This window comes from Peromyscus californicus, unplaced genomic scaffold (genome assembly GCF_007827085.1).
Source record: "Peromyscus californicus insignis strain IS unplaced genomic scaffold, ASM782708v3 Scaffold_13__1_contigs__length_99412109, whole genome shotgun sequence".
Classification (NCBI taxonomy): domain Eukaryota; kingdom Metazoa; phylum Chordata; class Mammalia; order Rodentia; family Cricetidae; genus Peromyscus; species Peromyscus californicus.
In genome coordinates, this window is record NW_026294424.1 from 75,038,234 (window position 1) to 75,051,432 (window position 13,199).

Below are 13,199 nucleotides of genomic sequence, written 5' to 3' on the forward strand. Positions count from 1 at the left end.
AAAAGCTTTTTAAAACAGGGTTGTCTTTAGAGTTTATATATATCTATATCTATATATATTTTACTTCACTTTCAATAAATTAACATAAATTAAAAGATAACCCATAAGTATCTGTTAATTTCCACCAAGAACATTTTAAAGCTGAGTATCCATAATACCATAAAAACTTAAGATAATTACAATGAAATTAGTCATACAGCCTATAATGTGACTACTGTTTATCAATGACAGAAAATAAAAATGAAAATTATTTAATGTTATAAGCCTTTATATATAAATATGCTTTAAAATGCAAGTAAGGAAATCAAACATTTATAGCTTTTCTGTGGTGAGAACAGCATTGTCACCTGTTAATTCGGATTTGCAGAGAGATAATAATCCTAAATTCTCTAAACTAATGTAAGACCTGCCCCCCCCCACAAATGCTGAAACTTGCTGACATAGGCTGTCTAAAGTGATCTGTAGTTTAAAATCATTGCATGTTTATAATGTTCTGCTGTAGGTGTAACTCTCAAATGTTTCATTTTGTCTGTAAGTATGAATTTTTATGTTAAATTTAAGCTTAGAATTCTAAAAGATAAAAAAATACATGTTAGTTATTACACAAGTTAAACCACTGCAAAAATATATCAAAATCCAGTGGTTTAATTCATTTTCCCTGGGAGTCTAGGGGCAGGTGGCCTAAATCTCATGCATCAACTCAGCATTACTAAGAAGATTTTACTTCTGTATCTGAGGCTCTATTGTGTCTTTCTCCTAGTCAAAGGGAAGAACAAAAAGTAGAGGAAGCCCCAATCCAACCCCTTAATTAGTGAGGCCTAGAAATGTCACACTCACTTCTGTCCACATCCCAGTGAACATTGCTCAACACACATCTGCAGGAGCTGAGAGAAACTGGTTTTAGCAGATTCTGCTTGGTGAAGCAGCTGATGTTCCTCACACTGCTGAAGAAATTGCTGAATCCCTCTTTGATTACTCTCTTGTGACATTTCATACACAAAATAATATTTGACACATCAGTAGTCCTACTGCAAGCTGGCTATTTTAATTATTAAAGTATTTGTAAACCTTGATACGATATTGTAAGGCATTTCTGCCTGTGACTCTATATGCGAACCACTGTATCTATCTGCTTGATATTTTTCTTGACTACTTACAGTAGAATATAATTCCAATCCTCTATCCATCTCATGGATAGAATATACTGATGCAACGGGCATGAATATAACTGTAAACATTACCATTTTGTTTTATAACATATAATAAATACATGATTTTCTTCCTGGGTACATTATAGCAAGCAAACAATTGCTAGACATTCTTCTGTCTTCACATTTTATGGCATAATTCTAACAACTCTTGCAATTATATTTATTGGCTTAAATGTTCTTAAACTGTCCAGATTCAGCATTATCCAATAGAACTTTTCTGTGATGGTGGTATTTTCTAGAACTGTATCATCTAGATTCATATTTACCACCTGTGTGAGGTTTTGGATCATTTGCATTATGACTGGTGTGCCTTAGAAATAGAAGTATAAACGCTGTTCTGTTTTGATAAATTTAAACTGCCGGTTGTGATTAGCACTCACCACATGGAGTACATAATTCCATTCACTCCCTGCTCCATCTTCTGATTTATTTCAGTCACATTTCTTTCCCCGCATCATACTACTTCCTAAATATCTTATCAGGCATTTAACCACTCAATATTTATATATTGAGTATTTTCTCCTTTGGGTAAGAAGCTTTATATTAATCTTATTTTTTCAGTTTAAGGTTAGCTTTAGACATTCTATAATATTAAAAATATTTTATTGCTCAGATAAAAACTCGGTTTTTTATAAGAATAATATAGATAATACTTATATTCTAATTTTGACCACTTTATAGATGCATAAACTGACAAAACCACAAGTTAATTAGCTTCTGCTTACCATCAAATATGTAGTAAATGATTGAGCTGGGATGTATGCAAACCTGAGGCAAGGAGGCTTCACATACCAGACTCTTATTCCATCTCATTTCAATATTTACTGTCTCATCATTCTGGAGAGTGAGTTTTTATCAGTGGTTCTCTTTATTCAAAATTCATCACAGATGGGCCTTTCTGAGAACATTATTTGTGTATTCATAATGCAGGAAAATATATTGCTTCTGGCAAGAAGAAAGAAAAAAAAAGCTGTAATGATCAGATTTAACTCAGGTTAATCATAACCTCTATGTTAAAATTACTTAGAGGCATATTGTCCATAATTAAGTCATCTTATCCACTAATATTACAGAATAAGGGATACCTTTAAGTGACATGACATCTATCATTTTAAGCATGCCCCCAAGCCTTTTTTCAGATTGCTCATAAAATTTCTCATTCTCTGGAGAAATGTGATCTCTAAGAAATAAATGTCTCTGTCAAGTCACAAGTAATGTGAGCACATGATGAAAAAATGGAATTGCTGAGTCTCATATGGGATATTGCAGTATTGTAAAATTGATTTTCTTCCCTGGTATTTAAGTTCTCATGGTCATTTTCGGATTTACCTCCTGGATATAAAGGGAAGGTTATGATACCTTTTAGGGAGGCGGGGAATAAAGGCCTTTGGTGAAGAAAGTAGGAGGATATTTTTTCACATGAAATTCTTTATCATAAAATGCTAATGTTGGTGTTCTTGTCTTTATGTCTATGCATTCTTTAGCTATGAGGATAACAGACCCTTCATCAAGTAAGAATGACCTGAATGGCTGATAAATTGCATTTATCAGTGTGGTCCCATGAACCAGCTGTCAGATCAGTACTGAGAGATCTCTAGAGCTTCTGTCATTCACATTGAGGCAGAAGAGCAAACTGTGCAGGAAACACTGGCATACAACTTACATGCAGAGTCCTGCAGGTGTATTGCCAGAAAGGAAAAAGAATTCTATGTCACCTCTGTTAATGGGATATCACTTGAGTTCAGTGCCGCAGTAACAGCACTTTTCTGTGGTACAGACTTGTCTCTCTCTCTCTCCTGGAGAGCTCCTCAAACTGGGATGTGTTCTTCCTTGCTGCGCATGTCCAAATTTCTGTTGTGCATTCAGGTGTCATTCATCTTAAATTGTTTTCTGACTTAGTAGGGAATCTTTAAAATGATTTCATGCATAAGAAACTACCCAGTTGCAATTAGCATTAATGATTTCCTGTATTAACTATATCTATAAAAGTGGGGAAAGGCCCTTTAAATTTTACATATGTAAACTTTTCACTTTGAAATTGGGCACCTGTATCATGATGGATAATTGAATTGCTTATGAATACATTGAAATTTCTGAAACAAATTTACAAGTCTGGACCAGTCTAACAAATGGAGAGATAATGGTAACAATTGGGTATTTGCCTAAATTTCAAAATTTACGTGTCCTGCAAGAATCATCTCCCGATTGGCCACCTGTGGCCTACCTTGCTGTAGACGTTCAGTTTGTTCTTCTGGTGAAGAGTCCTTTGTTTCCATTCCCCAATCCCATCACACTTTCTTCTTCATGCTTTTGCTTATTTCCTTCTATGGAAATTAGAGCTCACTACAGTTCTAGACCATTTAACCCTTGGATCCATTGTGTGTTTTCTACTGGATAATGGCTGATGTCAGTATTTTGTGCCATCTTTTGGTTTTTAAATCTAAGTAGACACTTTCCCTTTATTTAACGATGATTCTTTCCATTTTTCCTTTTTTGGATATCTGTAAGAACCAGAGAGCTATTGTTTGTATGTGTCCATAATTTGGAATTCAGTTTTGAAGTAAATATTAACATTTAAGGTGTTTTCTAATTCATATAAGCAAATGTGCCAAATGCAAGAGTAAACCTCCTTTATTCAGTAGTCTGGAAGTTTTATAACGAACCTCACATAGTTAATGGACATTTAAAGCTAAAATACAATGCCTGATTGTGTTGAAGAATTATAACAATACTTACAATCTGTTTCAATAAGCCTCTGAGACCATATCTTAAAATATTTTAAAAAAAACAACAAAATAATTGAATTCAGATTATGGTGAATTATGTAGTTTTTCCTCTTCTCTTTACAAAGAATCAGTTCCCCCAAATACTTCCCCTTTGAACCAGAAAAATGAAAAATGATAGGGTACTGAATAGAAATGTTAGCTTGATGTGTTCAAAGAAGGGATTCTGGGACAGTTAAGCAATGGGCCTGTGAATGTATAGGGATCTTGGATGCTTTGAGTCCTATTTTCCCTTCTACTTCCAAAGTTAAGAAGGATTCCATTTTCAGTTACTAGAGCCCCATCTATCAAAAAGTTCATTTTGTGTTCCTAGTAAATGTGTAGCACGATCACAAATATGTGAACCTCTGTCACCCACTTAAGACCATTAAACATGACAGCTTGGAGGAAACTAAGCAAATGGAGTAAAGGTGACAGTTCACCTTTCCTGCTACAATACTCCATTCATACCACTCCATCCCCATTCTCAACTTCATCCTCTGCCCAATCTGTAGACACTTCTGAGAGAATGAAGACATCCTAGGCCTATAAAGAGCTTAAAGGCCTGATTTTGAAAAACCTAGTCCAACATAATCAACAAGATAGTACCCAAAAGCTAAAAGGTTGTTACCGGTAGAGTGGAACTTTCTCTTTTGCTGCGCTTGCTCTACATGTCTGTAGAATTAGATAAATGGGCCTGTTCATCTTTAAATATGTGCTTCAAATACTGGTTCCTCCCAGTCTGAGTTAGTTTTTTCCAACAAGTATAATAATTTTTAATAGGGAGAAAAGGAAATTTGGAAAAATGCGGTACAAACATATTAGATGAAGCATTAAGGACTGAATGCACTCAGCAAATATACAAAGGAGGCTGGTGACGACTAATGTAACTTTTAAGACTTTTTCTCCTTTCCCATGCACCATAAGTACATATCCATACCATTTGCATATGTATTGCAAACACATGAATAATTTATGGCACAAACCTGCTTTTGCTTAAATGAATTTCTGTGTTCATAACATTTTCATCCATGTACATCACCTCAAGCTTGATAACTTCTAGTCCCATTAAAATCTTAAAGCACTTATACATGCCACTTGTCTCACATTTTCTGTCATTAAAACTTATCATAACTTTTTTTTTCAGTGTCAGTATCATTGATAGGACATGGTTATATTAACTCAGGACTAATTATTTGATAACTCTGAATTTTCTCCTCTCTCCACAGGTCATGGGTTATAGGTGCAATAGCTCTTCTCTGCCTGTTAGGATTGACCTGGGCCTTTGGACTCATGTATATTAATGAAAGCACAGTCATCATGGCGTATCTCTTCACCATTTTCAATTCTCTACAGGGAATGTTTATATTCATTTTCCACTGTGTCCTACAGAAGAAGGTAAGCTACAGTTTTTCAAGATCAAATGGCCGATGTTTCATGATAGTAAAGGATGCAGTCCCTATTCACATATAGCATTCTTTGTTGTTGTTGTTGTTGTTTTAATGAAAGATATTACTCTACTTTCTCAAAAAACAAATGTAACACATTACTTCATTTACTTTTATACTAGGAATGACAACATATATACAAAGTAAAAATATAATAGTTAGAAAGGGTGTTCAGGTTAAAAAAATATTTTGTTATTTGTACAATGCTCAAAAAAGTGTTTTCTTACAGGCTTGTTTGTATATCCATGGGAAGAAAAATGGAAGTTGTGTTTTAGAGAGTAACTTCTCAATGTAAATCATGGAATAGGTTAATTTTCTGATTTTCTGTATTGATAAGGGAATAAAATAAAAAGCCAGTTTTAGTAATTAAATATCTTGTTTCATATTTTTTTAAACCATAAGATTGAATTTCCATTCTGATACTTTTCAACTCTATTAAAAATGTCTCTGTAGGTTTTATTACATGGAGCCTTAGCCAGATTGCCTGGGTTTCAGTCTTAAGACCTCCATTTAAAAAGTTCTCTGATTTTCAGCAAGTTAATTAACCTACTCATATCCAAGTTTTCACATATGTGACATGGAAGTAATGAAAATAATTATGAAATATTTAAAGAAATGGCTTTCAAAATGAAGTGGCAAATATTTTAATGTCAGAAAGTAAGATTAAGACTTTACTTTTGTTTTGGTAAACAGGAAAAATGAAAACTAATTATCTCTGTCTCAAAGATTTCTTTATTCAAGACTAAAAACCAAAGTACTGTCCAAAGCAGACATTAAGATTAATGTCAACTTATTAAGTGGGCAAGAATAAGTCAGAATTTTATTGTTTCAATTTTAGCTGGTAAATGTCTACAATGTTTTCCTATGGTCACAAATACAGTATAGATGAATAACAATCAGTCAGACCCCTAAATTTAGATTACACATATTAGAATGGATGAGTTTTATGCTGATGGAGTCAAATTCACCACAAAGACTGGATACAATTGGATGGATGAAGTCTGTCAAATGATATCCCCAAAATGTCAGTAGCTCAACTCACCATATGTTTATTTTCATTCAGTGACCCAAAAAATGAAATACCCTATAAAGACACAAGCTTGATAAAGGCTTAACCAGTCTCCAGCACATAATGTTGTAGTCATCATGGTTGATAACACCATGCAGATAACCTGGGAATGAAAGAGAATCTTGTGAAAACCATCTGGGTGTGACTTGTATCACTTCTATGCACTTTCCACAAAACAGGACATAAAACAGAAAGTACCAGTTAAACTTCTTGGGGCAGTGGGAAAGACAGTTTAACTTTTAGCTTGTGTACTCAGAAGTAGAGTACCAGGGTATGGCCACCAGATAGTAATTAGCTGCACTTGATGGGTTTGAAGAAGAGGAAGGCAAACTGCAAGGGGAAGGACTGGGTCATTATAAAGGATTGAACTTTATCTCACCCTCCAGAGACAGAGAAGCCCCTGTTGAGGTTCTAGACTTGTGTGGTCTTCATCCTGTGGCAAGCTAGACCAAGCAGCTAGCAGGGAGGCCTTCCTCTACTGCCACCCCAGGATCTCATCTAATCTTAATTACCTCCCAGAGACTCTGCCTCTAATACCATTAACATGTTAATTTGGGGATTAAGTTTCCAACAGATGAACTTTGCAGGGGACAAATTCACACTAATATATTGACTATAAGGACACTTAAAGGATATATTTACTAAGTCATGATTGAGAACATATCTTTATGTTTATAATAAATAATGATAGGTGGCATTTTTATTTAGTGTCAAGAACATGCCTCAGCATCAGCAAATATAAAAATTTTCTTGCAGAAATAGTCAAATATTTTGCTTTGTCATTGAAGAAATATCTTTAAAAGCTTTCTGATTAAATTTCACTAATAAAACTTTGCTCTTAACAATTGCTTATATATTGTGGCTAAATATATGCTATTCACTTTGGAGATTTTATATTTTATAAGGTTACTTGTTGATTGATTGACTCGTAAATAGAAATTAAACCTTTTGAGTAGAAATTTATTTTCCAATATGGATTGTATGGTCTATCAATAATACTTCTGCTGGCTACAATGATCACTGTTGCCTTTTTTATGGATTCAGTTATTCATTACTTTTTTATTTATGTATTCTTACTTGAGAGTATGGAAAAATAGTCTATAAGTAAGGTCTTTTTTTTTTCTGTCCTTGATATTCTAGACATCACACTGAAATCAGCTAGCATTATCCGATGTCATATCATGTGAAGTAGATTAGATACTCTAGGGACATGGCTCAAGTTAATCTTTTTCATTAAGACATATGCTGAACATTTTAAATTATATGAGAGCAAAAGAGAATTAGCACACTGAATCCTGTAGCAATGCAGCTGGCATGGAGGTTGGCATTACCATATATCTAGATTTGCTGGTTCTTTATAAAATCAGTGCAGAATATTCAATCTTCGTTGTAAAATGCAAATAGTTCGCAATGAACTCCTGTGGCTAATCTAGTAGTATTTCTTTGGTAACTGGGAGAAGAATGCGCCTCCAAATTTCTCTCTTCTCTTTTTTCTTCTACTACAATATTTGTTCCAATCAAAAATCACTCTGGATTAAGGAAACACAATCATTGGCTGGGTGCACCAGACAAAGAAAGTGAGATTAAAAGACATTAAAGTTCCTAAAGATGCTTCCAAATTTTAATACAAATTTTCAAACTATTAAATCACATGTATCTTTGATTAAGGATTATTTTAAGGCTTTCTAAATTATAATCAAATTATTGCCACATTATTTTAAGAATAATCAATACCAAGCAGATATTCTATTGATTATTTAATAACCATCCTAATAATATGCTCTTCACTTGTCAATACTGTTAGAACAGAATGCTACCTTCTCTCTTATCTTTTCTCAACTTTATCTTGTAAATACAATAATTCTAAACTTTCTTTTCAGTGCTATCTCATAGCTATCATTGATAAGTCTTATTTGGTTCCCACCACCCATGCCCACCTGGGCATTCTTCATTGATGATTAATTCTACTCTGTTCCTCTGTCCCTGTTCTTTATGTGTGGGTAGGGATTCTGGGTTCATACTAAGCAAGTGTTCTACTTCTAAGCTATGTCCTTACCTTCTACTATTGTACTAAGTAATTTAATTCCTTACTGTGATGAAATAACTGGCAAAAGCAACTTAAAGAAGAAGCATTTATTTTGACTCACAGTTTGAGATGATATAGTACTTCACGGACGTGAGGGCATGATGTATGGTTTGGGGACTCTAAGACACCTGCCATACCAGGTCCTCAGTCAGGAAACAGAGATGTTCATCTATATTTCCTCAATACTTTGATGGATTAAGAATTTATTCCTCAGGGCTGTTTTTTTTAAAAAAGTAACTATATTTATGTGTAATTATTGAGAACAATTTTAGGGAAGTATATTAAAATATTTCAAATTTTTTACTCTAAGTCTTCAAATTTCAACCTTAGAAGAAAAACAAACAGGAAATATAGATATAAATGACATGCTTAGCCTAGTACAGTTCCCTTTCCTGTCTTTAAATATTAAATCATTTTCTTCTCTTTGGTCTCTTGGCTTCTCTACCTCACTCTTTTCAACTTTCTCACTGATTTTTATCTAAAGAACAATAGTTAAAATACTGTTGAACCAATAGGTCATTCTCTAAAGTTAATAAAGCTAAAAACAGCGTCTTGAAAGTTTCAAATACTTGGTCTTTGAATTATGGGGTAATACCACGTGTTACTGATACAGTATGTATATTTACGAAGTTTACAGTAGCATGAAATTTAAGCTTGACAACACAATTTTTACCGTTTTGTACTGGAAATAGATGATCCACAATTTTTGTTTCTGTGGAGTTAGGAAGTAATTATGTTCTTGAAAATAAAAGCTCATATACACGTTATACCTTACTTCTTAGCTGAAATGGATGACGCTCTAATAGAAGTTAACATCTCATTGGCTAGGTACGGAAAGAGTATGGGAAATGCTTGCGCACGCATTGCTGTAGTGGGAAAAGCACGGAGAGTTCGATTGGCTCAGGGAAAACATCTGGTTCTCGAACTCCAGGACGGTACTCCACAGGCTCCCAGGTAAATACAACTGGCTCCTTGAGCTGAAAAAACCTTTCTGTTTGTCGGTTTCTGGTCACCCCATCCCATGTGTTTGCCACATCAAGAGTTTGGTTTTGGTGTGACTGTAAGGAAACATGAGGAACAAAAATTATTTAAAATACAGAATGTGGGTAGGGCTTATAAGACCCCCTTTCCAACTTCAGAGCCATCTCCAGATATGACTATGGAGAAGAGAAAGTCAGTGTTCTTCAAAGATGGGGACTCTCATATGCTGCCATGCTACATTAAATAGTCCAACCCCAATTTGGGTGATGGGCAATACTAATTAGACTCAGGGGATCATAAGGAAAACAAACAGACAAACAACAACAACAGCAACAAGAGGATATGAAGTTGGGAAGGGAGCATTGTGGGAGGCCTATGAGAAGTTGGAATAGAGGACAGATCTAATCAAAATACATTATGTGCATGTGTGGAATTCTCAAAGGAAAAATTAAAGTAAAAATGTGTAGATTGTGAAATGTACAGTCTAAATTCACATAGTTACTATTGACATAAGAATGGCTACAGCAAAAAGAAAGAAATTTGCTACTAGAGCTGAAATTTACACAAAGTTATATTTTATACTTATGATCCACAAACGTCTTAGACATTTGAATGTACCTAATAATTCTGTTACATAACTGTAAAAAGTTACATACTGTAAATGATATGTGGGAATGGAAAGATGGTTTACCTGTTAAGAGCACTGACTGCTTTTCCAGAACACCCCAGGTTTGATTCCTAGCACCTACATGTGGTACACAGTCCTAAGGGATCTAAAACCCTATTCTGGCCCCTGCAGGTACTGTACACATGTGGTATACAGGTATATATGCAACCAAAACAGCCATATAAATGAAGCAAAAATGTAAAACAAAAAATTGCAAAAAATAAAATGACTTGTTGAGGAAAAGAATTATACTTCACACAATGTTATGTGTTTGAAGACTGAATGATCCATGTAAGAACAACACCAAACCATCTTTGGTATCAATGTTCTATGGCATTCCCCCAAGTCCAGTAGGAAACACGGCTAAATTGTCCCTGGCTAAGGACACTTTATAAGCTCTTAGATAAAGTGTTTGCCATTTTCCAAGACCACAGTGTAGGACAGTGTGGGTCATGAGTAAATTTATATTAGGACTGACAGGCTAATCTTTGTGGTTTAATAGCAAATATGATAATGTCTAGATTGTTCTGAGGAAGGCTTAAATTAAGTAGATAAGTACAATTTAAATAAAGAGTTCACTTTTCTTCTTTTATTTTTTGTAATTGTATATGTCAAACCAAGACTGTTGAACATGATGGGCAAACAGTGTATCTCCAATCTACAATTCCAGTAAATGTCTTTATCATTGGATTTATTTATAAAGCTTAATAAATTAAGCTTATACAAGCAATTCTTTTTACATCTTAACAAAATCAATTCCTTTTGCCTATAATAATTTATTTCCAAAGGAAACACATCTTTTTTTTGTTTTGTTTAGTTTTTTGTTGTTTTTGGTTTGGGTTTTGGTTTTTCGAGACAGGGTTTCACTGTGTAGCTTTGGAGCCTGTCCTGGAACTCACTCTATAGACCAGGCTGGCCTCAAGCTCATAAAGATCCACCTGCCTCTGCTTCTTGAGTGCTGGGATCAAAGGCATGTGCCTCCACCACCCAGTCACATCTGGTTATTTTAACCATATCAACTGACTATAGATCCAAAGACCTAGCTAGTGTGGAACTCATAAATCAAAGTTGATCATAAACACTGTCTTCAAACTTAATGGACTTTTATTTTGTAAATGAAGCCATAGGCCTATTATTAGTCTAATATAATCTGCACTAAATTTTGACAGGTACCCTATAACTTTCACAAGGTATCTGACTATCTTAAATGTCTTAATAGCAACAAGTCATAAAACTTAGTCCAACATATTGTGTAATCATCAACACTTCAGATGTAATCTGTTACTTTCACAACTTTCTGAGGTTTCGGTGTAACAAATTAGAGGTTGAAAGATGTGTTCCCTCAGGTGGACAGAGATTCATGAGTTTTGTTTGTTTGTTTGTTTGTTTGTTTTTTTGTTTTGTTTTGTTTTTTGGTTTTTCAAGACAGGGTTTCTCTGTGTAGCTTTGCGCCTTTCCTGGAACTCACTTGGTAGCCCAGGCTGGCCTCGAACTCACAGAGATCCGCCTGGCTCTGCCTCCCGAGTGCTGGGATTAAAGGCGTGCGCCACCACCGCCCGGCTGAGATTCATGAGTTTTGAGTTTTCAGTCTGTGCATCAGACACATGAATATGAATGTAACAAGAAGGGCAAGTCAGGATGATGCTTCAGGCAACATCCTCCTCTTATGAACAGTGACTTTATTCCTACAGAATAACTTCTGCCCCTCCCTCTTTTTGTATTAACAGTTTTAACAGCTTTTAAATTAAAATGGCTGAGAGTCTGCATATGGGCCAGCCTGATGGGACTCAGCCTGCATTTCACATGACTAGCTCATTACGTATCACCCTATGGTTACTTTTATTGACAAATATCACTATGAAAGTATAGTGTTGAAGAATTTCAGTTGAGTTACAACAGACTGATGTGATATTTAGTAATGTCTTTGGAGAATGAAATAAGCAATGTAGTTCAATAAACTTCATGAAACTTCATAAACACTACAGTATGAACCCTAGTCTTACTATTTACTAGCCATGACTTAAAAAAAAATGAGTTTTTCTTATTGTTCTTTTCCTTTTATTTTATAGTGTCTTATTATGTGGTCCACAAATTGAGACCCTATTTCCTCAGCTTTACAAGAGCTAGGATTACAGGATTTAACTTTTCTTTTAGTCAGAACAAAGTTTTAATCTGATTTACTCAGTTTTTCACATGTGTAAATGGTAGCAATAGTAATAGTTTCTTAGGCTGTCATGATTAAGCTAATGCACGCAAAACACTTTGAATAATAAGAGATGTTCAATAAATTGGTAGGTGCTGTGACTTATTACTGTCCCTATTACAGGGTAGAATGTCACATATATTTTAAGTTGTATATTTTCTTCACCTTTCCAGTTTATAATGTAGTTTATATTAGTTTTATACATCATATAATGCTTATTTTTGTTAGGTGTGACAATATGATCCTACATAAGTTATAGGTGCTTACATTCTGTCTGAATAAAACAAATGTCTAGGGGGTGGAGAGATGGCTCAGGAGTTAGGAGTGCTCACCGCTCCTCTGAGTTTGATTCCCAGCACCCACATGGCATCTACGGCCATCTGTAACTCCAGTTCCCAGGTATCTGATTTCCTTTACTGGCCTCCGCAGACACTGCATACATATGGCGCATAGACATTCATGCAAGCAAAACTCCCACAAAATAAAAATTAATCTCAAAAATCCTTTTTAAAGCAAATAAATATGTTTCAATATTAATTGTGACTTTTTATAAGAAAATGTTAATTTTTCACCATTATAAAAGAAAAAAATTGTGCCATAGGAATACAAATATTACATCAGAGAGCCTCTAAAATAATAATTACTATGTATTTTAATTTTGAATTTAGAATAGAGTGCATCCTGTATAATGCAATACATCTTTGAAACTCTCAGGATAAAATGGTTAAAAGATAACTTCCCTTATAGTCTAGAACTTTAATTCTCATGTTGA

The 13,199-nt window shown here is 34.5% G+C and overlaps 1 protein-coding gene across 36 annotated transcripts in view; it reads left to right on the forward strand.

Annotated features, from left to right (window-relative positions):
* Positions 1 to 13,199, forward strand: part of Adgrl3 (adhesion G protein-coupled receptor L3) — a 754,357-nt gene that overhangs the window by 679,943 nt on the left and 61,215 nt on the right. For 26 of the 36 annotated variants that reach the window (XM_052735282.1, XM_052735248.1, XM_052735252.1 and 23 more), the window contains 3 exons: positions 2,696 to 2,722; positions 5,203 to 5,371; positions 9,405 to 9,530. In XM_052735282.1, the coding sequence (XP_052591242.1) occupies positions 2,696 to 2,722; positions 5,203 to 5,371; positions 9,405 to 9,530 (322 nt within the window). The remainder of the gene's footprint in view (positions 1 to 2,695; positions 2,723 to 5,202; positions 5,372 to 9,404; positions 9,531 to 13,199) is intronic. The other 10 variants (XM_052735258.1, XM_052735262.1, XM_052735263.1 and 7 more) reach the window with 1 other exon arrangement.